Source organism: Dryobates pubescens, chromosome 5, assembly GCF_014839835.1.
Source record: "Dryobates pubescens isolate bDryPub1 chromosome 5, bDryPub1.pri, whole genome shotgun sequence".
Classification (NCBI taxonomy): domain Eukaryota; kingdom Metazoa; phylum Chordata; class Aves; order Piciformes; family Picidae; genus Dryobates; species Dryobates pubescens.
In genome coordinates, this window is record NC_071616.1 from 34187664 (window position 1) to 34214850 (window position 27187).

Consider the following 27187-nt stretch of genomic DNA (forward strand, 5'->3'; position numbering starts at 1 on the left):
AAATCTACTGTCTCCCCCTATTCAGTATAAAACCAGAGAGATGAACTCAAGCCAGCATGTGCAAAGAATGTTGATGCAACCTTGTCAGACCTCCTGTTTCAAGGTCAAGATGGGGACTAATATATAAAAATTAGCAGTCATGGCTGGGAGCTGTTTTCTACAGCTTCCCTCTATGCTTTACATCAAAGAAATCCTTGCTAAATTTTGTCTTTAACAACTACAACAATTGCTGCATTATCTAAGGAAATTCCTCATCATAACAAGCTCTTGTGTGTTTTGTGTAATTCCTTTACAAATAACCTTGAGTCTTGTGCATGTCCTCTTAATATCTCAGGAGAGGATCTCACTTTCTCCTCCTCTCCTCTCCTGTTTGCTTCCTCCCAACACCACCCTCCCCAGCCTCACCACCCCTCCCCCCCACCCCCAATTATCTCTTGCTGTCTTCTGGGTGGTTATGTTTAATCTCAGGATTAGGCAGAAGCCTGCAGTTTGCCTTGAACAGCTTATCAGCTTCCAAGAGACATTTACAGGAAGAGAAAGACTCCAGTTTTGATAGCAGTAATTGTATTTAGCTTGTAAGATACAAGGCTATTTATCTCATGGCTGGGAAATCACAGAGGGGGAGAAAGAAAATGTTGCTGATAAAAACTAAATAAACCCAAAAAGAATGAAGAAAAGAAAAGAAGAAAAAGAAAAGAAACAACACTCTTCCAAAAGTCCCTCAAGTAGAAGAATGAGGTGAGAAATGGACATCATTGAACAAAAAGAGCATGCCACTTGTGCAAGGAGATTGAAAATATCAAGGGAAAGGTGATAAATGGTTTAAGTAGGACAAGAAATGACCTGTGTCAAAGCAGACAATGAACTCTGCTTCAATAGTCACAATTGTGTGTAACTCAGAGAATTTAATTTGTAGTACTTCTTCAGTTTGCTGGGAAACATCTCAAAAGAGAAGTAGGAGCTCAGTCAGTTTTCTTCCCTGTCTCACATAAGGTGTCTGGTACTAAACCAAGTAATTTCAGATCTTACTACTAAATAAATGAAAAATATATTGTAGCAAAAGAGATTTCATGCCTTTCACAATTTAGATGGGTAGGACAATCTAGATCACCGTCAGCTTAACCTGTGTTTCTAGAAAGTGTTTTAGTTCAGGGAATAGCAGGTGAGAAAGAATGACTTTGTATCATACAGACTACTAAAGATGTAGTTTGGTGGAGACTTTTAACTGACATAAACCAGCCTTCCTGAAAAAGGAAGTCATCTTATCTTTCCCTGTATCCTGATTGATCATTTCCACTCCCACATGGCCATTTTTCCTGGGCGAGCTACATGGTGAGTGACAGTGGTAAAGCAATCCCCCTGAGCAGAAGATGAGAGAGCCAACCCCAGAAATTTGGCAATGTGAGTGTGGGAATGAGTAATGAAAGAGTCAGACCTGTCCAGCTCCAGCAGTATACTACAATAAGATCTGTCTACATCAGCATTTTTGGTTTGAATGAGGGGCATGCCTCCAAGGTGTAGCTCCCAATACTCTTCGCTTGCTACACTTATTCACATACTGAAATGCTCTCAAGGGAATACAAACTGGATTCCATTCAAATGATATTAAACCACTGGATGTGCCCTAACTGTTCAGGGGCACTGAGTCCTTGGGCCTGGAACTATTCTGAAGGGAAAGCCCCAGCACAGATATCAGGGTCTCAGAACCAACTTTTTTGTTTGATAGTACTTAACCAGACCACAGTACTTGCCAGAGCTGTTAAAGAGTCCCTGGAGTTCTGCTGTCGAGAGATAACTGCCCAGCTTTTCCTAAAATCCAACTTCCTCTCAAATGTGTACTTGAGAGAGAGGATGAAGTAGGGGCACAGAGGATGAAATCTTTTTCTTTTTTTTTTTTTATTCAATACTAATAGAACTGCAAATTAATGTCATTTAAAATGGCAGAGACTCCTAAAAGAAGGCTGAGAGATCACTCAAGAGAATGATAAAGAAGAAAAATACAGCATCTGTATTGAGTGGCTGAACTAATGAATCCTGATAAAGATCCAGTTCCTTAATTCTGTCCTAGTTCCTAATTTTCAATGCATTAATAAAATCCAGGCTAGAGTTATCTTGCTAAATCATGTATTTCTTTAAATTACAACCTTTTCCTGCTTTTTGCCTTCTTTCCTTTAATCTTCTTTAAAATATTGCTCCAATTAGACTTTATTTTGGCATCGCTGATCCTTTTGCTTTACAGCTTCTCTTCACCTAGTTTTGTGAGTTTTTTCCTACTGCAGAAAATTCAGGCAGTGCATGGATGAATGAACAAGAATATCAGGCTTGTTTTGACGTACACTACAAATCAGGCAACACACAAAATATTTTTTGCAAGCAAAGGCAGTGGACAGAGGGGGGAAAAAAAAGCCTCCTGTCTCAGAATTAATGAAAATTTAGTGACTGAGGTATCTCAGTTTTGTTTTTAACTCCACTGATTCCATCCCAAACCTCAAAATTCCTATTTTAAATCTTTTTATCCCACTGTGCCTCAATTTTGATGTTTTTTACTCTAATCTGAAACAAACATGTCAGATGCTTCCTCTTCCGGAACTAGCTTTCTTATCTTACCCACTGTTAGTCCAAAATGAATCCCACCTCATCACTAAAAAGATTTAGATACAGAGATGTCTCCTCACCCTTGTTAGAAACATAAAAGTGAGAAAATAACAGCCACCAAGCACAACCTGTTATCTGAGATGTCCAGAAAAGGGTGAATGAAGGCAGGTGAGACAACAGAATGGAAGCATTCAAGGGAAACTCTACTTTAGGGCATAGAAATTCTGATGTATGTTAGCAAAAGCTGTGTAACCTGACTGGAAAAAAAAAATATATTGTGATGACCAACTTAATGAATCAAGCATCAAGGAATTGGCTGTCATTACAGCCTATGGAAAATGCTCATCTCATTAATGGGTACTTGAGGGAGAGAGGAAAGAGCAAAACTAATGCAGATAAATCATAAGTGGCTCAATGGTTTTGGCTGAAATAAACCACAACAGCTGAATTGCAGATAGCAGCCCCAGTGCTAATGCTGCTATTTGCCCTCACACAGTTCTCAGGAGCTTTGTTTCAGATAACCTGTACCAGGCCACTGTTCAGAGTCTCACCGCCCCCTGTAGCAGGGTTGGAATGGTACAAATGGCGAAATATCATCCCTATTGACAGGGATTATTTCAGTACCAATGCTCAGCCAACCTTAGCTCCAAATTAATTGCCTCCTTTACCATTTCTCCCTAACCCTTTTCTTCACAAGAAACTCATAAAGTTCATGTTGCAGGTGGCTGAGTTGGAACTGGATGCTAAAGAACCCAAAATGTCAGTGCTTGAGTTGTAAATGCATTGCTTTTCTGTTTCCTTCCACATCCTTATCTTTTATTTGAAGTTGCAAAAATACAGCTTTGGAGGCCTTCAGTCCCATTGGGCTAGTTTCATTTAATTTCAATTTAACTGAAGACTGTGTTTTAAGGAAAGACAATATTGTCTCTCTTTGCTCATTTAATGAATATTCCACTTTTATTTGTACTTTCTGTTGAGCAAGTAATGATGAGTTTAATGTATAATCCTTCTACAGGTAATAAAACTGAAGAGAGGATCATGGAAATGCCATTCAGAACACTGCTGCCTGAAGATTGCACCACGTGTGATGATAAGGGAGGTACTTTAGTTAGTCTATAAAATTTGCAAACATTAGGCTGTAGCACTGTGTAGAATACCAAATACACTCAAAATTGTTCACATTACTGACACCACAGTGTGCCCAAACATGCATGTGCTACACCTATGATGTTTTCCAAATACCACAAATAACTGTGCTTCAGAATTGAAGTCATTCTATGTGTAAAATACAGGATTTCATAGCTATTATACAAGTTTCATATGAATTGCAGTTTCAGCAGTCTCCAGCTGAAACAGGTTAGCCTGGGTCAACCCAACCACAAAGCTTTTTACAGAGCTGAAACTCTTGCACTCACTAGGAGAAACAGCAGTGTGAGTTTGGTTTGTGAAAGACAAAAATGTATTCGTTTTACAAGCTCTTGTTTTATCATCTTTAAATCATTAATTGCACAGAAAATGGAAGTAATAATGAATGGTTTCATGTAGTTATTGTCTTCTTGAAGCTATTCCTGAATCTGAGGCATTCATAATGCCTCTTTATTATATTCTGCTATTTAACATGAATTGAAATAAAGCAACAGTCTTTTCCTCTAAAAGAGCTGGAATACTTCTCTCTTAGTTATTTTCTCTGGCCATGAAGGATCTTTATTCTTTTCAACTGGTCCCTCTTTTTCAAATTTGACTAAGAAATCATATTGAAGAAACTGGAAAAACTAAGAGACACATGCACACACAAAAGGTGTGATCCCAGAAGCCTTACTTTCACAGAGGCAGGCTAAAAAGTTAATCTTCTACGGAAACTGAAATACACGCATGGAAAGGAAAAGATGTCAGGAATATAAAGATGTCCTTTTCCCTTGGGGTACAACTGCATATACTCTGTACCAGCCCACAACGTAAGATGAATGCTGATTCTATAAAACTATACATCTTCTAATGAAAACATAGGAATACCTTTAGCCAAGACAGAAGCAGAGGGTACTAACGTAGTCGCTGAGTGCAATTTATTTTCCCTTTAAAAAAAATAAAAACCTCTAAAGCAATGAGCTGAATATTTTGTTTCTTTACACCAAGGACTTACTACAGCAAGTAATACGAGAAGAAAATTTATTCATGGAGTTTTTACTGACTGTAATTGGCTGCCAACTGGATCAGAGATATTTTACCGCAGAAATAATTGATGAAAAGAGAACACGAAACCTACTTAGTTTGGGCCTCTCCTAGCCTCACTTTCCTCACTAGCCAATGGAGAGCAGAGCTAGAATCCAACTGAGCATGTCTGTCATAATATTCTTCAAAAGCAATTATTTCACAGAAATAAGGATAATTATTAAAATGTCCTCTTTTGCATATATATCACCATAACTGACAAACTGTCACGTTGCATATGTGGTACAGAGTGCCACAGGACAGATTGTTCACATTACAAACTTGTGCACTTGCTGAGTGAATGGAAGAGATGAATTCCCCTTGGAATAATTTATTGGTGTAACACTGCACAAACAATTAGGATATTTCTCATAACTCGAGGTTAAGTCGCTTCACTCCTTCACAACTAGAAAATTGCTTCATGTTTTCTACAGAATTCTTCTTTTAGTCCTGGGTCACTTATGTGTAACTTAGAAAAGAAGAACTGGAAGCTGCTTAGACTTAGTACTGGAAGCCAACAAGACCGGATCTTGATCTTAGACAACAACATTCAGTCAAGAAGACTGTGGTTAATGTTGGAATTCTCTGTGCTCCTCCTGCCTTTTGTAATCATTCACATCACCAACCCTCAGTTACCTTATGCACTATGATAACATTACATGTAGCATCACATACAGGAATCTGGTTTTCATTTGGAATGAATTTGACATTTTAGCATGATGACATATAGTAACATGAGATTGTGATTTGCCAGTAGATTATGAAACAGTTTTACAGTGACTCAAGGGTCAGTTGCTCACTGTTGCTGGTGGATTTGGGGTAATGACTTCCAAAAAGACCTAAAGTCAGCTAAGACTAGACAGTTCTGGCTAAATTGTGTGTATGCCTCTGTATCTGCAAATGAAAAAAAAAAAAATGAAAAAAAGAGTAAAATTCAGATGATGGAAAATTATGAGGCAAAAATAAGGTCTGTTCAAATACTTGCAACTTAATCTTCCAGCTACTGTACACTTCAACTCTATGTCTATATAGACAGTATCTTGAATGTGGCTAGAGTCACCTCTCCTTTTTGTGTGGTCTGTTGAAAACCTTTCCTCCTTAAACAGACAGAAAATATCACAAGTAGCAAAACCAAGTTTGTTGTTGAATCAGTTTGCAACTCTCTGCAGAGCCAAGATTCACTTAGAGACCTCTGAAATAGTAAGATTTATGTGCATCACATCACACAGCTAGCATGCTGCTTCTTCCAGTGTAAAGGACAATTACTTTGATCTCCAATAAACAGAATATGCACCACTAAATGGGTCAATCAGTTGTTAAGATGAAGTAACAAAGGTTTATGCAGCAATCAGTTGTTACTAAACATTAGTTTGTAGGTATAGATACACTGAAAGAGAAATCAAAGTGAAATAAACATGTACCTGTTGGGTAATGTTCATTGACTGGCCAGCTGTCAACCTGAAGTGTGGCATTGCCACCATTCCTGGTAAAGCGTACCACATGGTATTTGCCATCATTTACAGGTGTGCTTTCCTCTTTGATAGAGATGTCCACTGTGCCAATATTGAAGACCACACCAATCTTGCCTTGCTCCTAAAATAAAAGGAAAAAAGAAACAAATGCTTGTAAATTGCTCTCTGTTAAGAGAATGTTCTAGGACTGTAATTGTGCCAGCAGATGGCACTGAAGAAAACACAGCAGCATTGTTTCGAGTTGTGTCAGCAGACATTTCATTGCCTTTGTTTCATTGTCTTTCACACTCTTCTTTACAGCATTCACCTGAACATAGCAACTCATTCATTTGAGTAAAACATCACAGAAGACAGGCATGGATAAATAGTTATTTGAGCAATATCTCTACTGATTATTGGCAGTCACTTGTTCAATTGTCATCTGAAACGCAGCCACAGGTAGTCTGTACCCCAACGGCAGCTTTGTTCTGTTATTCTGCTTGTGGAACAAACAAGCTCCACTCCAAAACAAATACCCATGGGATCCAGAACAGAGAATGCAGTTATGAGATGGATAAAATTAGAAGAGGGGAAGAAAATAATTAATTAGCTGACTTTCAACTCTGACCACTTGTGAGAAGCTAATTGCTCTTAAAACAAATGGAAAACCTTCCATACTTTCAAGAGACAGGAGTGGCCACAGTCTTTTACTTTTTAATATTACACTCCAAGCAGTGGGTTAGAAAGTGGTGTTTTCCCAAAGCTTTCCACCAGTCACTGGCTGAAAGGGAAGAGCTGGGAAAGCCAGTTGTGCTAGATATAACACTTGCTCCTGCATCTTCCCTTACACGGTTCCAAGTAACAACCACATTCAGTGACTTCAGGTTGTAAAATACATACCCAGAGTATATTCAGATTAGATATTCAGACTTAACACTTCTGATTTAAACAGTGCCAGAAATTCATTGTGCAATACACCATTAACAGGAACGAATCATCAGACCTTCATTAAAGAGATGCACGGAATGTTGATGTCAATATTTGTGAAGGTGTATGTGGCAGGTACAGCCACCCTGACACAAACACAAAACAGACAATGGGCAAAGAGCAGTGGCTTGCTAGGAGCTGATGAAAATCAGCTTGACTCCTTGCAGACATTAACTGGCTCCTCCAAGTCTAGAAGTTACAACCTTGCATTTTTGTTGTTGTGTTTGTTACTGTTATTACCTTACCTATCTGCTTGGTCCATCCAGAACTGTTACGCTGACTGACTTCACTACATAGACGTTAGCAAATCTCAGCTATAAGAAAGAAACATCTCTTGTGCTTGAAGGTCACCTCAGATTCCTCTCCTGGATTTACTCTTGTCTTATGGTATTAGCAGTCCTTTTCCTTAAAATCCCATGATTTCCAGTTTCTCTCAGAGGTTTATCTCAATTTCTGCATTATTTTTAGTGTAAGTAAACTTTGAAATGTAAAATACCTACCAAATTTCCTTTTATCTTCAATACTACTTTTTCTTTTTTTCCATTTTTTCTTCCCCTAACACCATCTCTCCTACTCCTCAGACTACAACACTGTATGGTAATTGAAGAGGCCATTAAAAAGTTGGGCTGGTCTTCAATTACTTGAAGTGTAACACTGTAAGGCTAAGCACCCTGGTTTTCCTCCCATTCTAGAATCTGCCAAATGTGCTGGATAGCAAGTGTCTTGTGTACATTCACACTGCTATGCTTTCGATCCACTTCCTCTCAATGTTCAATAATCCTTTTCTCACTGGAATGTGGGGTGAATGGATTGCTGCTCCCAGCAGATGCATGAACTCAGATACCATTTGAAAACAACCTTTCTTCTCTTATTCTGTCCCCAAAATAAGGGACTTCATTTCAGTGAACAGAGTTTTGTTTCAGGTAAAACTATTGCTGGCACAGCTTTACCATTTCATTGACATATGAGTTGATCTCCCAACACTATTATAGATAATCTTGCTGGCAAACACATAATTCTTTATTTGCATAGAAATGAGTGAAGAACCAGTGATTAATTTTTGCTCAAAGACTCAAATAATATCTGCTGACCAGGTAACCTGGCTACTGACTCCATGGGATTCTGCAGGGTCCTGCTTTATAAAATCAGCCACCTAGACAAACTTCTAATACAGCTTTTCAATTGTCATCAATAACTCAATCTTGTTTTGCAAACTGTGGCCACTGTCAGAAGAGTTCATCTTTATGAAGGCATTCTATTCTATAATGGGAGCAGCTAAGATGAAGAGCTGTGCCTTGTGTAATGGAACAGATCACCACCACCACAAAAGTAAAAGGGATTAAGAGGTACCTAACAGAGTGAAAGATGCATGACTTCAAGCCCTACAGGCTTCACAAGGCAGAGATAAAAACTTGCAAGTGGGGAAAGGGACAGTGGGAAGTTTAGCTAATCTCCCCTACAGAAGAAAATATTTCTGATCTCTCCTTTGAGGAAAAGGAGATAGAGCCTTTTGCCATTCCCTTTCTTCAAGCCCTTGGAAAAAAGCCCCACAATTTAAAGGACTACTCATAACTGATGGATAAGAGGGCAAACTGAGAAAGAGAGAAGATTCTGGAAGTGGAGGTTTGCAAATCATCAATGGACTTTCATCTGCTGAATAGAGGACAAGGAGCACACTGGCACCCTCCTCATCTGAAACAACCCCTTTCGCAGGCAAGGGAACACAGCCCTACTAAAAACAATGTAACACTTTGTGGCAACTGAAAAATGCAAAAATTTATCAAAAAAACCCAAAACCAAACCAAACCCAAACCAACAACAAGCCTGACCCAAGATCTACTTTAGTTCTCTTCAGTCCCTCCTCGGACAAAGCTGCTTGAGGCTTACCCACCCGTTTTTATGAAACACAACTTCATGCTAGATTTTGATACTCATCTGGACTGAATAGAAGTTTGTAATGAAAATGGTTCGGGTCCATAAAACACAATATAACACAACACACCCAAAGCAGGGTTATTTCAGCCAGACTTCAAGATATAGTTTACTAATGATATTTTGTATCTCTAGGGCACCAGACACTATGAAAAACCCCAAACAATTAGTTGATGCATTCCTGGCAGAAAAAAAAAACCCAACCAAACAAAAAACAGCAACAAAAAAGCAAAACACAAAGACAATCATACATCAAACGAGAGACCATGGACAAACAGGGCAAACAGGATTTATTTACAAGATCTCTTCAATTCCCATTTCCTGCACTACAATGCCTTACTAAAAACAGCTGTTACTCCCCTCCTAAATCCAAAAGATAAGCTTTACTGCGAAACTTTAATACTTAGCAAAAGATCTACCTTTGAGCTACTATCTGCAGTGTTTCTTCTGTGGTCAGAGAAAAAGAGTCTAACCTTACAGCAAGGGAAAAGATGAATACAGGGCCCCACAGACTATGCAAATTACAGGCTCCAAAAGTGCTCAAAGTATTTTTAGCAGAGACAGTGCACTTTTCCCTCTTTGCATCTGTGTTCACTGGTCCGCCCCAAACACTTCCCATGAATACATAGAATACACCAGGTTGGAAGAGACCTTCAAGATCATCGCGTCCAACCCATCAACCAATCCAACACCACCCAAACAACTAACCCACGGCACCAAGCACCCCATCAAGTCTCCTCCTGAAAACCTCCAATGATGGCGACTCCACCACCTCCCCAGGCAGCCCATTCCAATGTGCAATCACTCTTTCTGCATAGAACTTTTTCCTAACATCTAGCCTGAACCTCCCCTGGCGCAGCCTGAGACTGTGTCCTCTTGTTCTGGTACTGCTTGCCTGGGAGAAGAGACCAACATCCGTCTGTCTACAACCTCCCTTCAGGTAGTTGTAGAGAGTAATTAAAGTTGTAGAGAGTAATGAACAGGTCATTAAGTAATGCTTTTGATATTTCCAAGTGACATCAAGTTTTGGCCCTATATCTTGGAAAACTGAGAACCATTTTATTTAGAAATAACAAAGTTAATTCAGTGTTCAATCATATTTTATTTCTTCCCTTCTTTATTTAAGGCCAAAAGGGATTTTTGAAGTTCCTCAAGAATTTATCTTTTGCTGATTCGTCCCATTAAATTGCTTCCCTCAAAAGCCACATTACCTTTTCCTCACTTCTGGAGTCCTGGAGATAAATGTCTGCCATGAGATGTCTCTAAGACTTCAGGCAAATAATTATGATCACATAATGGAGTGATTGAAGATAAATTGTAAGGGGGTAAGGAGGGTGGGGGGAAAGAAGTACTAAAAAGAATGCACAAGGCATCACCTTGACCTTTCTATTCTGCACTGCGTCCTTCCACAGGCTCCTGGCAATGGTTTCTTGTTATTTGCAAGAACATTATTAAATAATATTGGGCTAATCTGCAGCCTGGATCAGGAGATCTGAAATCTATTGCTTGCCCTTAAGTATTATTTCACTTTGGTCAACTTTTTTTTTTTTAACCTTCCTGTAAGACAAATCCTTCACCTGTGACAGAGGGGGCAAGAGTCACGTATCTTTCCAGGCTCTACAAGCACTATAAATTCAGATATATTTCTCTTACACTGATGACATCCTGATAATCCCAACTCTTTTAGCCCAGAGAGCAACTCCAATCCAAGAGGAGCATGTCCTAGGGTTTTCTCAGTTTCCACTGTTGACTCCTCAAAAACCCATCCCTTTACTCTGAAAGGACCTCAGGAACACCTCTGAGGTCTGACATTTTTGTAGCTACTTTTTTTCTTTTGTTTTTCTCCACCCAAGGAGAACTGGAACCTGTCTGCATGCAAATTGTCAGGCCTTTGTTTGCTTCATGCTGTGCCTTTGTATTTTGAAGGCATCTATCTTTCTGTAGCAGACCAGCTGGAAAGTAAGTCAAATGAGGGTAGCAGCGATTTTGTCAGATGAGCATTTGGAGTGTGTTCAAGTGGATACACAGGTGAAGAGCCACATACACTGTGTACTCTGGAAAGGGCTTTATCTTTGGGCATTCTTTCTCTTAATCTAAAATTCAAATAATCCAACCTGAACATACATAGCTGTTTTCTGTGTGCAGAAAGCATTTGATTCCAAAAACCAAGAGCCACAACCCCAGGCAATAAGACAAATCCTAGTCTCAGCTGCATCGGTATGAATCAATAGCAATTCTGTTGAAGAAACTCAATTCCTACCAATGCAAGTGGAAGCAGAGTTTATCACAGTATCTTTATGTTGGTTTGCTTCTTTTCTTGAAACTAAACATTAAATAAATATATATAAATATATCAAGATAGAATCCCAGAATAAATGTGTTTTCTCACACTCACTTTGATTCACTTTTTTTTTTATAGTCACTGCTGTGCAAGCCGCCTCCTCCTCCTCCTTCTGCCATGGCTGGTTCCAGCATGGCTAGACATTAGTCCAAACCTGGCAGACAATATTCTTAAGTTACTGCTTCCTGAAGATCACTGCTGATTTTGCTGCACTCATTTAAAAGCAAGACAAGCTCTTTCAGTAATGCAGGAACTCATTTTACACTGTAGGAAAGTTCTGTAAGCTATTTACTGGGTTTGTTGTTTGTTTTTCCTACAAATGCCACATGCATACTTTTACCATGAACAAAAACACAGAAAGTCCTTTACTGACTAGAAATACAGTCAAAGTCAGCATTGTACTTAGACGACAGTTCTGACCTGCAAGTAGAACTAAGTATATAGCTGGACAGATCTTTCTAGTATAAGTTTACCAAAGAATTTAAGGAGAAATTTTAGAAGCTGTATTCAGCACAGAGTATGAGGAAGTAGCTTCTAGTCCACTCTAGTTTAGTCTAGTGGAAGGTGTCTCTGCCCATGGCAGGGGGATTGGAACTAGATGATCTTTAAGGTCCCTTAGAACTCAATCCATTTGATGATTCTATAATAGTTAATGCCATTTTTAATATCACCAGGAAGTAAATCTGAAATCAGAACTGATATATAGATATAAAACTCTGGAGTCAGGAAAAAGGAGAGCTTACTGTGTGAAGACTTCCTTTATCCAAACAGTGATGGCAGGGAAGGCATGCTCAACAACCAGTGCAGCCCCTCTGGCAAATACAACAATCAACAAAAGCAGCAAATGTCGTTAAGGAAATAACAAGCACTGAGACTCACTTGACTTGGAAGCTTTTAATTAGGGCTCCAACACTTTACAGTTATTGTGAAAGAAGAAAAAGAATAATGTTATTAAAGTGAAAGGAAATATACAGGCCAGCTAATTTTGACTGATTTCTGAGGGCTATTATAAGGAACAGTAGGTCGGTTTTTGTTGTACAGCGCTTGTTACTGCTTCTTTAAGGTGTTGAGCCAGATTTACTAAATGCAAGTTGCAAACCTATTTATCAGGGAGAACAATACACACAAAGGACAAAATAAATAGAAATTATTACCCTTCGGGGCCATGGTTTTTAGAAAAAGCAATTCTCTCGGATACATAATTTATAAGGCTAAAAAGGACAATTGTTATAATCTAGTCTCCTCTAAAATTTTATATGAGGCCATATATCTTGTCTGAATTGATTCCTTGTTGAGCTACAGGATATATTTTAGAGCAACACTTATTTGTGATGTGAACATTTACAGCTGGGGAGAGAAGCATTGGAGTCACTGCAGTTGCTTCTTTCATGAGCTTGGCCCAGCGTTGAAAATGGCCAAAAAGGCAAGTGGAATGTCAAGAATTGTAATGAAATAGATCACTGAACAAAAGGAAAATGTCTGTTAAGATGTTGGGGGTGCACCTTTGACTTTAATTCTGGTGCAGAGTACACAGATCTGTACAGGCAGTCTCAAAAAAGAAAGAGAAGGGATATAAAAAGGTTTAATAAAGTATCACACTTGAAATTGTATATAAAAACCTATAAAAATGGAGATAATTCAGCACTTCCCTCCCCCCCCCCCCTTTTTTTTTTTAATAACTCCAAGAACTACAAATACGTAATAAAATCATCTGGCAATAAAGTTTTAAAGCACACAAAGTACCTTTTGAGACAGTACATAACTGAACTGTAGAACTCACAGTCACAGGATGTTTCAGATGCCTAAGATACATTAAAAAATAAATGAATCATGGGAGGAAATTCAAAGAGCCACTTCATATAACAGTGTGACTATGACCTCTTTCTCTGCAGTCCCCTAAAAGCAGACCACTACCAGTTCTTTAAACTTCTACTTCCTATATTGAAAACCATATTTCTTTAAGTGACATCTAAGACTGGGATGAAGTCAAAATCTCCTTGAAAGGTCTTAACAATTCTTATTGATTTTAAGAAGTGGTGAAACAAAGAATTTATTATTTTTTTTGAAGGTTTAAAAAGGGTAATTTTGATAAACATCTGCCACAGCCAAGCTGCTGCCTCAGACCAAGAAAATGCTAGAGCATGGAGATGACCTCATACACCAGCTTCATCCACCATGAAACATATCCACAATGGAAAAGATGCAGTCTTTTTCTGTCTGGTCCTTATGAAATTTGTCTTGTGATTCATAAGAAGTGATTCTCACTTTGCAACCTGTCCCTCTTCCTGAAGGCTTCCTGTTCAGAGCTGATTAATAAATGAATGCATTTTCCACATATGCTTTATTGCTTTTTTCCTCCTTTCCTTCCTCATTTCTGAAAAGAAGCAGTGAGGGGGAAGAAATGGTCCGTAAATGAGGCACAAAAGCAGAGATTTAGTGAAAGATAAGAGCAGACTCAAGGGGGCTCCAAGTAAAAATAATGCAATTAGCATACTATCTTAGGACTAAACAGCTCCTGCTCCACCACCACCATTTTTGCACCCATCCCAGAGCTGGAGGCAAGACCCTCACCAGTCAAGACACAACACAGAGGAGCTCAGCCCCAGTAATTAAGCCCAGCCAGCACATATGGATGATATTGGAGTAGTCATCAATTCTCTTCCTACCTAACCGGGGGGCCACCAGGCCCCCCGGCCTTTGTTGTCACCACCACCATCACCCAGTGCGCACCATGGGCACTCACCAGTGATGAGAGGAGGATCCTCCAGCCCAGATGGGCTCAGCTTGGGGCTTCTGCCTTTCCTGGGAGGGATTAAAAAGGGGAGTGGCTGAGGAGGGCCAAGTGGCCACACCTGGGGTGGGAGGAGACTCCAACAGAGCCCAGGTGCTCTGGGATTTGAGGGGAAAAAAGGGGGAAAATGGGGCAGGTGAGGGACTTGTAGGGTGTCAGGTAGTGATAGGACTAGGGAGAAGGGAAAAAAAAAGAATATAAATCCATAGGTTCAGATTGGATGTTAGGAAGAAATTCTTCACCATGAAGGTGGTGAGATACTGGAATGGTTTGTCCAGGAAGGTGGTGGAAGCCCCATCCCAGGCCAGGCTGGATGTGGCTCTGGGCAACCTGATCTAGTGTGAGGTATCCCAGCCCATGGAAGGGTGGTTGGAACTGGATGATCCTTGAGGTCCCCTCCAACCCCAACAATTCTATGATTCTAAAACAATTTTGCAGTTTAGGCTGGATGTTAGGAAGAAATTCTTCACAGAAAGAGTGACTGGCCATTGGAATGGGCTGCCCAGGGAGGTCCCTGGAAGTGTTTAAAATAAGGCTGGATGAGGCACTTAATGCCATGGTTTAGTTGATTAGATGTTAGGTTAGTTGATTAGTTGATCAGGTGTTGGGTGATAGGTTGGACTTGATGATCTTGAAGGTCTTTTCCAACCTGGTTAATTCTGTGTGATTCTGTGATCTTTCTGTGACTGCAAACTCTTCCCTCACTCTACAGAGCACAAGAAAAAACCACTAAACTCTCCAAGATTCTGACTCAAAACCAGGTTTCCCAACCCTTCATTTAATTTTCCCCGTGGAATGAAATTCCTTCATTTTACTAATACCTTTCTTCAAATGTAGGCAACAGAATCTTTTAACTTTAGTTTACAGAAATTTCACAATTGCTTTGGGTTTTATGCTCACAGATCACATCACACCTTTTGGCCATAGTCTTACCACTTGAAGCCTATTGACCACAACCAATAGTCTTATCTGAATAAGAGTACTTGCTTAGAGCATCCCTCCTATTGAAAGATGTCCTCTACTCTTTGTTTTGAGACAGATAATATTATTTAGAGCAACTAAAATGAATAACAGTTTCCTTGTTAAGCGCTTACCAAGCTTTCCAAACTTGGAAAATTTTCCAGTTGAATGTTTATGTGGGACACAGACTATTAGAAAATAATTTCTTAATGGTCCACACTACAAGAAACTGCAGCACAGATACACAATGCTACTAAAGTACATCTTATTCTTTCCTGTTCTTGAATGCTTTTTTAAACAAATACTCTTCCAATATCGTGGAAATACTGTTACCAGTGGGATGTGAAATAGTAGTTCTCTAGCTTCATTTTTATCCTTCCTTCTCTCCCTTTGTCATTCCTTCTTTCACTCTTTGCCTTCAGTCTAATAAAAAATTCTTTTACAAACAAAACTGCCCTGAAAACAAGGCACAAAATGGCCAAACTCAAAACTTTACCAGAGTTGGGAGGGATTAATTAGCAAGTACTACATCAAGCACATGACATTTCAGCCAAAGAAGAGCATGTATGAGATATAGAAGCTGCTTGATTTTTTTCAGCCCAGATACCCTGTATCACTGCAGGGTTTTAGGTGACATTATATAAAATATCAACAGAACTACACTTAGGAATTGTTTGGCACCAGACATTTTTGTATTTCATGTAAGGTGATGCCATCACTATGGGGTGAGACCTTTACAATTTTTTCTCACTCACAGAGGCAATCAAATCTAGGTAGAGTACATGGTTGAAAGACAGAGATTTTTGGTTGTTTTTTTTTTTTTCTGCTTTTACTGCTGCACTGATGTACTTTGAAAATGCCACTTCAGTTTCTCTAACTTTATTTTCTCTATTTACACTATGAAGCTACAGGCTTGTCAAACAGTATATTTGTATATTATCTACCACAGTGGAGCCCTGGTATCCAGTAGGGCCTCCAGATGTTGTTGCAGTACAAACAATTAATATCAAGCAGAGAATCCTGATCTACAGTATCATTACCATGACCAGGCTTGTACTAAGCTCACCCTAAACCTATTTCCACGAAATCTGGGAAACTTGTGCCACAACTACTTTCTCTTACTTATATCTGACACCCATTGAGCAAAGCCGAGTAATCAGTGTATTCAGCAGTGTCACAAGGGCAGGTTGCCTCTGTGCTCTCCAGCGCCTGGGACTGTGTGCCAAATTTAATCTTTTCTTACCATGACCCAGGAAAGCACCAGTACTCTGCCAGTCAGTTACAGGTGGTAAAATGTTACAAGAAACATCTACAGGTGTGCTTGGGTTACATAACTTGTGAAAAACAACTGTTGTAACACAACTCGTGAAGGTCCAACCCATGAGACTGTTAATCCTCCTCATGTAGTGAAATCATAATGCATGTAAAGTGTGCTGAAAAGTGGTGTTTCCTAGAGAGAAACAGAATGCAAAAGGAATTTTAGAAGTGATACTGATCAACTCAATCACTAGCAGATGCATTATTCAGATGGCTAATTTGTTCTCCCACCTTACAATATGCATCATGTGATCCTGCCCTATCTGATGGGGTAAACTCCAACTTTATTTAGGTTTAAACATTCTGATGATGCCTTTTGAAAATACTAATAGTATATCCTGGAAAGTTGTGTGAAATTCCTTTGAGATATTATTCTGGGCTAGGACACAAAGAGGAACCATTCTGAATCTTGGTGTCATCCTCCGCTTTTCTAGAGGATAGAGCCAATGTATACCAGCACGAAGCATTTTAAACTCAAAACATCTCCAAGCTTCTGCACTCCTGCATTTTAGAAGTTGTCTGACTAAAAGCAGGCCTTTACATTTCTAAGTCCTACCATGTAACTCGTTCTTCAGACAAAGATATGACTAGCTTCTAAAATGTCACATTCACTCAACAGAGAAATTACTGCAGTAGGAAGTCAAATTTTAGTAGGACACAAGAACAAGCAACTCTTTCAAAAGCAGAAACCTTCTAGAAGAAAATATCTCCATCCATCTCATAATAGCTTCCTTGGAGTTTTAATCCACTGGATAACATCGGCAGCATTGTAACAATTTACAGTGACAGAAGCTAAAGTGGCAGTTACACAAAAACCAGTATCAGAGATCTGATACTCACAGGCAGTGTGGAATAAACTACCTATGTCAACTACTAGGCTTCAAAAGCCTTGGTACAATTGTGAGACGTCTGTAGGCTGAAGGCACAACATATATCATTCTCTAATAGCAATCAAGGCTGTCTGTCTCAACCCATAACCCACAGAAAAGTGAACACTTGTCAGGAAGATGGCATTAAAAAAGGACAGAACTGTCTGACAGGAAAGGTGATCACAAATATCAATTTGCCACCATCCAATTATCCTAAGCACGGTAGATACGGGAGTGCAAGGACTGAAGAGGCTTTGGATAAAATTAATCAATTTAAACTTGGTTTCACCTAAAGCATATTTATTTGCAAACTCTCTTACATCCTTAATCATAAACAGTATCGCAGGGTTTCAGAGTGTTCCAAAATTGCATGCTCAAAGGTATTATATGACTAAGAAGTATATATATTGCTATGCTTTCCTTTTTCAGTGTGGGCTTTTATTATGGAAGTCTAATAGCACTGAAAGCATTCAAGGTCTATGTTCTATGTTGCCTTTGAAACCTATGAAATGTTTCACGAATTGTACATAATATCAACAGCATATTTCAAACAAAACAGTTCATCTTTTTTTACCAGACAAGCAGGAGGTTTGAGCTAAGATTCAACAGGCTGCTCCAAAGAAACAAGTTAATGCAGAAAATGTGAGTATATGTAAACACAAACAATGCCTGAATTCAGTATTATCTTATTTCTGTCTTTTCAGTTTGCTTTTCTTACATAGATGAATTGTTTTTAAAACACGTGTAATGAAGCTTTTTGAGCTGTGGCTGGACTCCAGAAAAAGGCTTTTCCAAACATGAATCATAGAATTGTTTCAGTTGGCAAAGACCTCTAAGATAATTGAGTCCAACAGTCAACCTAAAATCACCATGGCTGTTAAACCAAGTCCTGAAGTCCCATGTCCACACATTTCTTGAATACCTCCAGGGACAGCGACTGCACCACCTCGCTGGACAGCCTGTTCTAATGCCTGACCACTCTTTCAATAAAGAAATGTATCTCAATATCCAATGTAAACCTTCCCTGGCACAACTTCAGGACATTTTCTCTTGTTCTATCCCCCGATACCGATCCCACCTCACTACAACCATTTTTCAGATAGTTGCAGAAAGCAACAAGGTCTCCCCTCAGCCTCCTCTTCTCTAGACTAAACAATCCCAGTTCCTGCAGCAGATACTCATAAGAAATCAAAGAGGTTTCCTAAAAATGTTGACTGGGAGGAAAAAATGCAGATTATGATATGAGCAATATATGAACATTGCAGTACAGGATACTTAGACTGTTGGATTTTTGAAATTCCACACGCCCTCCCCTGATTTTAATAGCCTTCTATGGCAAAACACTATTCGGTAAGGAGTACTGGATTATTAGACTGTGATACAAAAAGAGAAGCACATAATCCTTTGGAACAGACAGTTCACAAAGGAGGCCACCAGCACCATTTGCATGTTGGAAAGCAGAGACAAAGGACTTGCCAAAATTTTGCAGGAAGCAGGAGAAGTTACAGGGACAGAGCAAATAATTAAAAAGTGCTTTAATTCTTAGGTCATTTACACTACCTTGACTTTGCTGACAATCATTTGAAACATTCACATTTTGCATATGCATAGGATGCACTGAATGCTACGTAAACTCATGCAAAGTCCTCCTATTTTCCTGGATAGCCTCTGTCTAATTCAATGCATGCTTTCCCATGGTCCACTGTTCAGGGATATCTGTGCTGCCCAATTCTGGGCCCTTCAAACCAAGGATCTCTACCCCCAGAGTGGCACTTGGCTCCTTGTAATTCCAAAAGTATTTTTGCATTCATATTCTCCAAAAGTCAGAAGGCTGCAACCCTTCTGGAAATAGCACCTTACACTAAGGCTGAATTCACCTGCAGAGGAAGGATGTGAATTTCACTGAATGAGCCCACTGGGAAGAAGTTACAAGTTGGCTATTTACATGTTTGGTTTGTGTTCTGAAATTTGCTTACTGTAAAGCTGCTTGGCACAGGGGTATCAGCCAGAGACCTTTGCCAAGTTTGTATTATGTTAGTTAGATCAGAACTCCTGATGTCAAATTGAAACTCAATTATTTGGAATGGATGCCATACAGAAAGTACTTTCAGGACCTTTTTTTAATTTTATTTTCTTTTTTGCATGAGAAAGAGTAAAAAGCAAAGGGAAGATTAATGTCATAATTTCAACTTCTGTACTTTTTCTGCTATCTTCTCTTCTGTACTTTCTAAGGATAAAAAAAAAAGAGAGATGTGAAAGGACAAACAATATATCAAAGGAAACTGCTTTCTTAGGACTGTGCTGAGAGACTAATACTATTGCAACCTCAGCTGCCCTAAGATGATGAGGGTCCCCTAGATTCTCTAACATTTTAAAACCAGTAGGAGAGAAACAGAAGTGAATTAAGCAGGAGGATGCGCTCCTTGACTCAGCTTCTCTCTCCATATGGCCACTCACTCATTCACATTATCTTCTGTGGGAAGAAGCTATGTTTCATTAGAAAGAGACAATTCTCTATTGGTAAATCATTGTAGCTACCCTTAGGAGCACTGGGTAAAGGCAGCTCAGGGCAAGGGAGGCAAGACCAGCACAGAAACAGCCATAAGATGTCCATTCCTTGATCAGGTCAGAAGTTTTGTGAGTAAACTGAAACAGCCAATGGAATTTAGAGTTACAAGACTGTTGTGATTTAGACACTACACTATGTGCTTACATACTAGCAGGAGGTATCTTTTTATCTTGTCCAGCACTACATGATTACCCAAGCACAGGAATGAAGTTCCTCTCCTCATTCATTACTTTGTCAGCATGCTATTGAAATTAGTAGGTCAAACCCTGACATTTGTATTCAGGGGAAAGCCCTACAGTGAACCCAGATCTGAAAAAGGATTTAGCTTGATACTAAATATTCAGCACTAAATATCATAGCCTTCAGAAATCAAAGTGTAAAGAACTGTCATTTTGTTTAGGGAAATAAGAATAAGATGTGCCCTATCTCATAATTTTGCAACATACCAGTGGGCTTGTGACATATCCCAACAGCCCCCAGCCCACACACCTGACTAGCTGATTGGGAGAGTCAATTAAATTGTTACAGGTTGATTGCATGAAATATGAACTGAAGGAGAGATAAGGGTGATGGATGTCTATGGCCAGCTATTAGGCTGTTGTCTGTGGCTATTCTTCATGCAGATGGAGGACAGCAGTGGCACCATATAGTATGGGAGTTTGGCTTGGAAAGCAGATCCGGCAGGCCACCGATAAAAGGAGTTTAAACCAAAATGGCAGTTTAAAAATAAATACATCATAAATCACAGAACAGTGAAAACAATTAATTTACCTCTTAGAGCACTAGCTTTCACAGACAAAGAAATTCACCTGAGGACAAGACCCATCTTGGGGATCCAAAAGAACAGAAACGGAGAAAACACATAACAAAACAGGCTGTTTTGTTACTTTTACAATGTTCCTGTTCATCCTTGTGGGATCTCACTGCTCCTCTGAATAAACACCATTATCCTCAAATTGCTCTGTACTTCACTAAAATATTCATAATTTAAGACTCTCCTTCAAAACATGGATACAGTGTTCGGAGAATGAGTAATATGAATAAGTTTATGCTGATCCACCAAACATCAGTCATGCTCTTGCACTAAGGAAGAATGCAGTACATGCCACAAATGAAGGAAGCTCCTTGAAACTCAAGTAACACCACCAGTATGCATGCAGAGATAATCTATACTATAGCTTTAAGGCTGGACAAAACAAGCAGATTGTGGTTCTGTACCATGACATCGTGATGGTCTTTTTCCACACTGCAGCACAAGTTACCCTAATTGCAGTCTGCTTTCATAGATGGGTACAAACGACAGGCTGAATGCACAGCAAATTCCTACATCAGGGCTCTGAAAGTTTCAGAAGGGTTTGCACAGCTTCTCACTGTTGAGCCTCATACATTAATGGAGGACAAGCCTAGTGCATGAAAGGAGACCATCCACTGATGGTCTGAATGGCCACAATACTTCAGGAAGCAAAACAGTTGTTCTACATTTCAGTTCTGTTTGGAAAGATTTCAACTGCAAACATTAGTCTGACTCCTAAACTTCTCTGATTTTCTGTAGAAAAAGACAAAAATAATTTAAAAAATACACCCAAATCTTGTTCAAATGTTTGAATTTCTGGACATATTAGTTATTCATCTATTTACTCTGGGTTTTTTCGTCCTTTCTTTTCCTTTCAAGATAAAAAAAGAAAAAGCAGCAGAAAAGGTGATAAAATGAGATGAAGCAGAAGTGTTCTTACAATTCATAAGACCAAACTTCAATATTTGTTTTGTCTTAACAGACTATTTTCTAAAGCAGTGAAAACTTGCAAAAATATGTCCAGTTAAAGAATGGCCTTATAGTTGCTATTTTATTTACCTTCTTCCCTCATAATATGAGGGTGTCTCAAATTGGAATTACATGTAGATCATAAACACCTTCTACTTGTAAGTAAGGGGTTCTCCTATTATCATTACCATCTCCATTATCATCACCATCCTTTTTAGTGTACAGACTTTATTCAGTGCAGTCATGGCTATTGCTGAAGAGTTTGGCCTTCCTTAATCTCCCTGCCAAACTTTGGGCAGTGTTATCTCAAGAGACCAATAAGAAGAATTACTATCAGAGGAGATAACATTGCTGTCTTTCTAATAACGGCTCTTCTTGACATTGAAGCATGGGAAGTTTGTTGGGCATGTTTTATTCTGGAATTAGATCAATTTTTCTAGCAGAGCAAATGAAGGGTGCCTGAAAAGGAAAGCGTGGTCATACCCTCATACAATTTTAATTCTTCATAGATTAAGTTACCTTAGCAGTTTCTTACAGTTGTTTTCTGCTAGAACCCAACAATTTTTTGTCTGCCAGAACTAAAACAACAGAATAGGAGAAAAAGATTTGAATATAATTTCTTCAGGGTTATCTGGATCTTAAGTTGTTCTGGTTCTTTCTAAAGTGCAATTACCAATTCACTTTTACAGTGATGAACTTCTTTCTAGTGGCCAAGCCTTGGGTTGTTTGAGGGTTATTTTGGTTTGACCACTGCAAGTTAGATACATAAAAATTCCTCTCAAATATAGTGGATTCAGTATTATAGTAAGTGGTTAACAGCTCTGCAGCCTTCCAGGTGGTATGGGATGCATGCATTTCCCTCAGCCTTTAATGCTACATTTCTTTCTCTGTGAAAAAGGTAGGCGGTTTCAAGAAGAAAAGGGAGCATGAAATACCCTTGCCCTCTTTTCTAGGAAACAACTTCACCAGAATAATCTGAAATAGGCAGGAAGCATGAAAGAGACTTCAATGGTTTTCTGAGAAAGGTTAATAGCAATAGGTGCATTTAAGAAAGAAAATAATAAACTGATGAGGGAAATAAAAAACCCCAGAACAGCAGCTATGTCTTGATCTAGACCAAAGTGATGGTGCAGGAGCTGTGCCAGGTATCTCCTATGAAAAGCAAAGAGTCTTTCCATTTTTCTAGATAATTTTATAGACATGCAAAATTAGTCTTTAAAAGACTTAATTAGTCTTTTAAAATTACTATTTATAAGCATCCAACCTCATGCAACATGTCTGTACATGCCAATAAACCTTCTAGGAGGACTTCGTGGAAAAGCAATGGGATTCCAAACCTATAACCCATTCTCTTTTCAGGCTTTCAGGACAGCTTGTCAGTAAAGAGCTCTAAATTATTCTTGGCACATACAAAAACTTTTTTGAGGATTTGCAATTTCCCAACCATTATCTGAGGCTCTAACTCATTTGCTGGAAACCACCAAGCATCTACAAAAGAACTGTGATCTTTTATTACCTGTGTGGACACAGTTGAACTGCTAACTAGAAAGGAAGGGCTTTCTTTAATCCTGGCACCATTCCTTTGATTTCAGTGAAGGTTATCTAGAAACACATTTGGCTTGAAAACTGTTGCATTAAATTGATCCTCTGTGTCTTCTTAACCCTGTTAGCAGTTGAGGATTGGGTATACTGCATTATTTTCTGAGATTTACCTGTGGTTTATTTGCAAAAGCCACTTTCCTATCATTTGACACACAAATGGAATTTGCACTTAACTCTGCCACATTTGCTAAATGAACACAAATCAAAGATTTCCACTCTTTGTTGTCAAAAAGATGAACTACTTTCTGTCCAACTCAAATAGCTCTAGTATATCTAGATCAGTCACATTCCAGAAGCTACATAAACCACAATACCAGGTCCTGACCACTAACATCTCAGAACATTTCCCTCTTTTGACTGTGGGTTTATGTGTACTTTTCTTGCTGTGACAATCAATTTTGAGACAGTATTTTTCAGTTCCATTTGTGTATGTCACTTACAGGTTATAGCAGAGCACAGTACCTTTTGTCTTGTATACTAGGGTTGGAACAATGATCTGAATTGCTCCTTCCTGAAGAGCATAAAGCTACGAGAAGGAAAAATAGGGGAAATAAAGAGGAGGCAGTCCCACAAAAGCATCAACACCGCGTACAAAAGAACTACTGCTAGCACAGATCAGTACTCTACTGGGTGTCTGAGGTAGCTGAAAAAGAGAACAGATGCAATGACTCATGCTACTAAAGGTACAGTGCTTGTGATCAGAGCTGTTTCCCAGATTGTTAAATCAGCAGCTTTCCTGAGTACCAAATTAAATGTGTTTTAAAAGGTATTTCAAAGTTACAGTTGGTTACAATTGGGCATGCTGACCTTAACAATGTCATGTTAAATATTTTCTTTTTAATTAAGGCAGTAGCTAAGCTCTAAGGATGAGTATTATTTTTCACTTCATTAATTTTACTGTTTAATGGAAAATAAGATATAGAAACAGATTAACAACACAGCATGAGAGAAGAGAGCTTTCAGTTAGCCTGAACCGTTGCTACAATACTCATGGGTCCAGAGCCATCAGTTTTTAATGCTAGGCAGGCTGGTGTGCAGGAGCTCTGATCTCAGAATTGCTCAGCACTCACAGTTTCAAACACAGCTTGCAGGACAGGCCAGCACGCACCCAGTCTGGCAGTCACACTAGCTGATCTCCACACAATACAGGTTATACTTCTGCATAAATATAGGGGGGGGGTGGGGAGGGGGTTGGGGGTTGGGGGGAGGAATTAGCATCAGAAACGCAATTCTTCACGTTCCCATTCTGTTGGCTGCTGGAGACTTAACATTGAATATTCCTACAGCATGTTATATAGAAAAGTTATACACACCAACAATAACTTAGGTAGCACAGAGGTCAGCGTTGCTAACTGAAGTTTAACCAGATTGCAACATGATAGAACATTGCTATAATGTAACACAAGCCTCCATGTTCAAGAGAATTATTTGGATTTGAGTTAGAAATTAAATTAGTAGATCTAAATGCAGACTTTTGTAATAGGAAAGTCTCAAAACCTTGAAAATACTTCAGCCTGGGAAAGTTTAAATTGGGGGTGTGTGGGGGTGGGGAGGAAGGTATATGAAATAATGTGCAAAACTGAGAAGGTAACTCAAGCCCTTTGATTCATTTTTTCTTATTAACAGACAACTAATGAAAATAAGATACCAAATTACATTTTGTTCTGTTTTTTTTTTTTAACACAATGATCAATCACAATCTAGATACATACTTGCTATATAATGTTAACGAAACCATTGTGTTCAAGTCAACAGTCATAAAGCTAACAAAAGTTTCTATGGATATAATTTTCTTTTGAAAGAACCAGAAATAAAAATTATTGTTCTCCAGATTACATAATGCTTAGAAAGAATCTTTTGCAAGTCCGTTTCTTATGTTGGCTTTGCTTGGTAAAAGTTACTGGCCTAAAAATGCCCCTTCTGGAATAGACTGATAATATTTCTGCATTGAAAATTAGTGTTCTGAATATAGGGGTACCTCTTACAGGCTTTTGTCATAGATTTGGGTGCTGTTTTCATAAGCAGTAAATGCTCAGCCTGATGTTTCAAAACTAGGCCCACCTATCTCAACCAAAATACACCCCAAAAAAGGCTCCTCAACCCTTCACAGTTATTAACTGTTAAAATGGTAAGTCAAGTAAACAGGTTCCCTCATGCTCTCTTTTTTTGCAAGCGTCACATCGCTTGTGCTGCACAGGATTTATTACAGTTTAAAGGAAGATTCTCAATAGATCCATTCCTGAAAACACCAGTAGCACATCACTGCTTGCCAGGTAAAGGGAGACAGCTGGCAGAGCATTTACTCCTGTGACTGTGAAATGGAAAGTCATCTGTTTTTCTGAAGGGAATCGTGGTTTAATAGATGAATTGGAAAGCTGCAGGTCAGAAGATCTCAATCCTACAATTTAGGCTGGAAGCGACTTGCTGTCTAACTTGCAGGAAGATTTTTGCCCCGGTTTTTCCTCTTTAAAATGAGAACATTTTTATTAAGCAGCTGTAGAGTACTCAGGGACCCTGGGATGGCAGAAGTATAAACAACAGCAAACCTCACCCAAGAATTGTCTGACCTCTTACTGAAATATTTGCAGATTTGTTTGCAGGCTGAACAGTTCATGATAGCAGGGTAGCTTGTTTCGCTGCTCACTCCACCCATTCTGTCTGCAGCTGTTCTCAGTGGACACATATAATCATTACATTTGTTGCGATGGCAATGGTAATAATGATACTGTGTGCAGTAAAGAAAGGCAACTACATATTTCACTTTCTGTGAGGGTTGGTGCTCGGGCAGCACTGCCTGCCAGCTGTCTTTGTCCACAGCACAACCTGTAATTTAGTTAACAAAATGAGCCATTTCAGAGATCAATCATTATCCTGCCTGTCTTTATCCATTTATTGTTGCTGCCTGTGATAAACATAGTAGGTCTCACAAATGAGATCTTTTTTGGGTGGAAAGAATTGAAAAATAAACATAGAAAGAAATCCAGGACTCCCATCCAATCTGCCTATTCAGAGCTCTTTACCACAGTGCTGGAAATTCTGCTTTTTCTCATCCCTAAAGTAAGAGAAAGCATCTCAGACACAGAACTCAGATTTGCATCTTCACTTCTCCCTTCCTTGATACTTCTGCAAGGTTTTGTGTGGTATCAGTGGTGTGACCAGAAATTCTCAATAAAAAGCTGTTTCTGCTTTACATCCATCATGTGGTTTTGCATCCAGGTGGATGATATGATTCAGTTAGTCTCCGCACCAGCTGAACTTTTATAGGACAAACAGCTACAGTAGCCATAAAGAAACAATGTTTGACACTACTGGTGTTTCATCTCCCATTTACCTGAAAGTTGAGGGAGTCAGAACCTTTCACTGATTTAACTTTTCCCTCTGCTGATATAATAGGTATACCCAGACCCTTTTCTAATCAGTAGAGGGAATACTTCTCACAGTTCAACATTAGTCAAGTACAGAGTGCAATTCTGACAATAAATCACTCTACATTATGGTCTACAAGTTCAAGTTCTCAATTTTCCCTGAGTGTTCAGTTAACATTTGGTATTGCATTTTCCTTTAATCCAGTTTCTATTTGTTCCCCTCCTGTGTCTCCCATCAACCCAAGAGAACTTGTCTCTTTGAGAAGTGCAAGGATTTGCACGTCACAAGGAGGAAATAGTAAGGAAGGTCTGGCTAAGCCTTGAGGGCTTTTGAACACTGGCAGAAGAGCCCTAATTCTTTTTTTTGAGAAGCTACTCAAGTCTCCCACTGTCAGTGCTGATGAGGGGCATGTACAATCTCTGTTCTCTGAATGCAAT

At 39.1% G+C, this 27187-nt stretch overlaps 1 protein-coding gene across 38 annotated transcripts in view; it reads right to left on the reverse strand.

Moving 5' to 3' along the window:
* The window catches only part of NRXN3 (neurexin 3), a 1013077-nt gene that overhangs the window by 126767 nt on the left and 859123 nt on the right, over positions 1–27187 (reverse strand). For all 38 annotated transcript variants that reach the window (XM_054161979.1, XM_054161978.1, XM_054161962.1 and 35 more), the window contains one exon: positions 6225–6396. In XM_054161979.1, coding sequence (XP_054017954.1) covers positions 6225–6396 — 172 coding nt within the window. The remainder of the gene's footprint in view (positions 1–6224; positions 6397–27187) is intronic.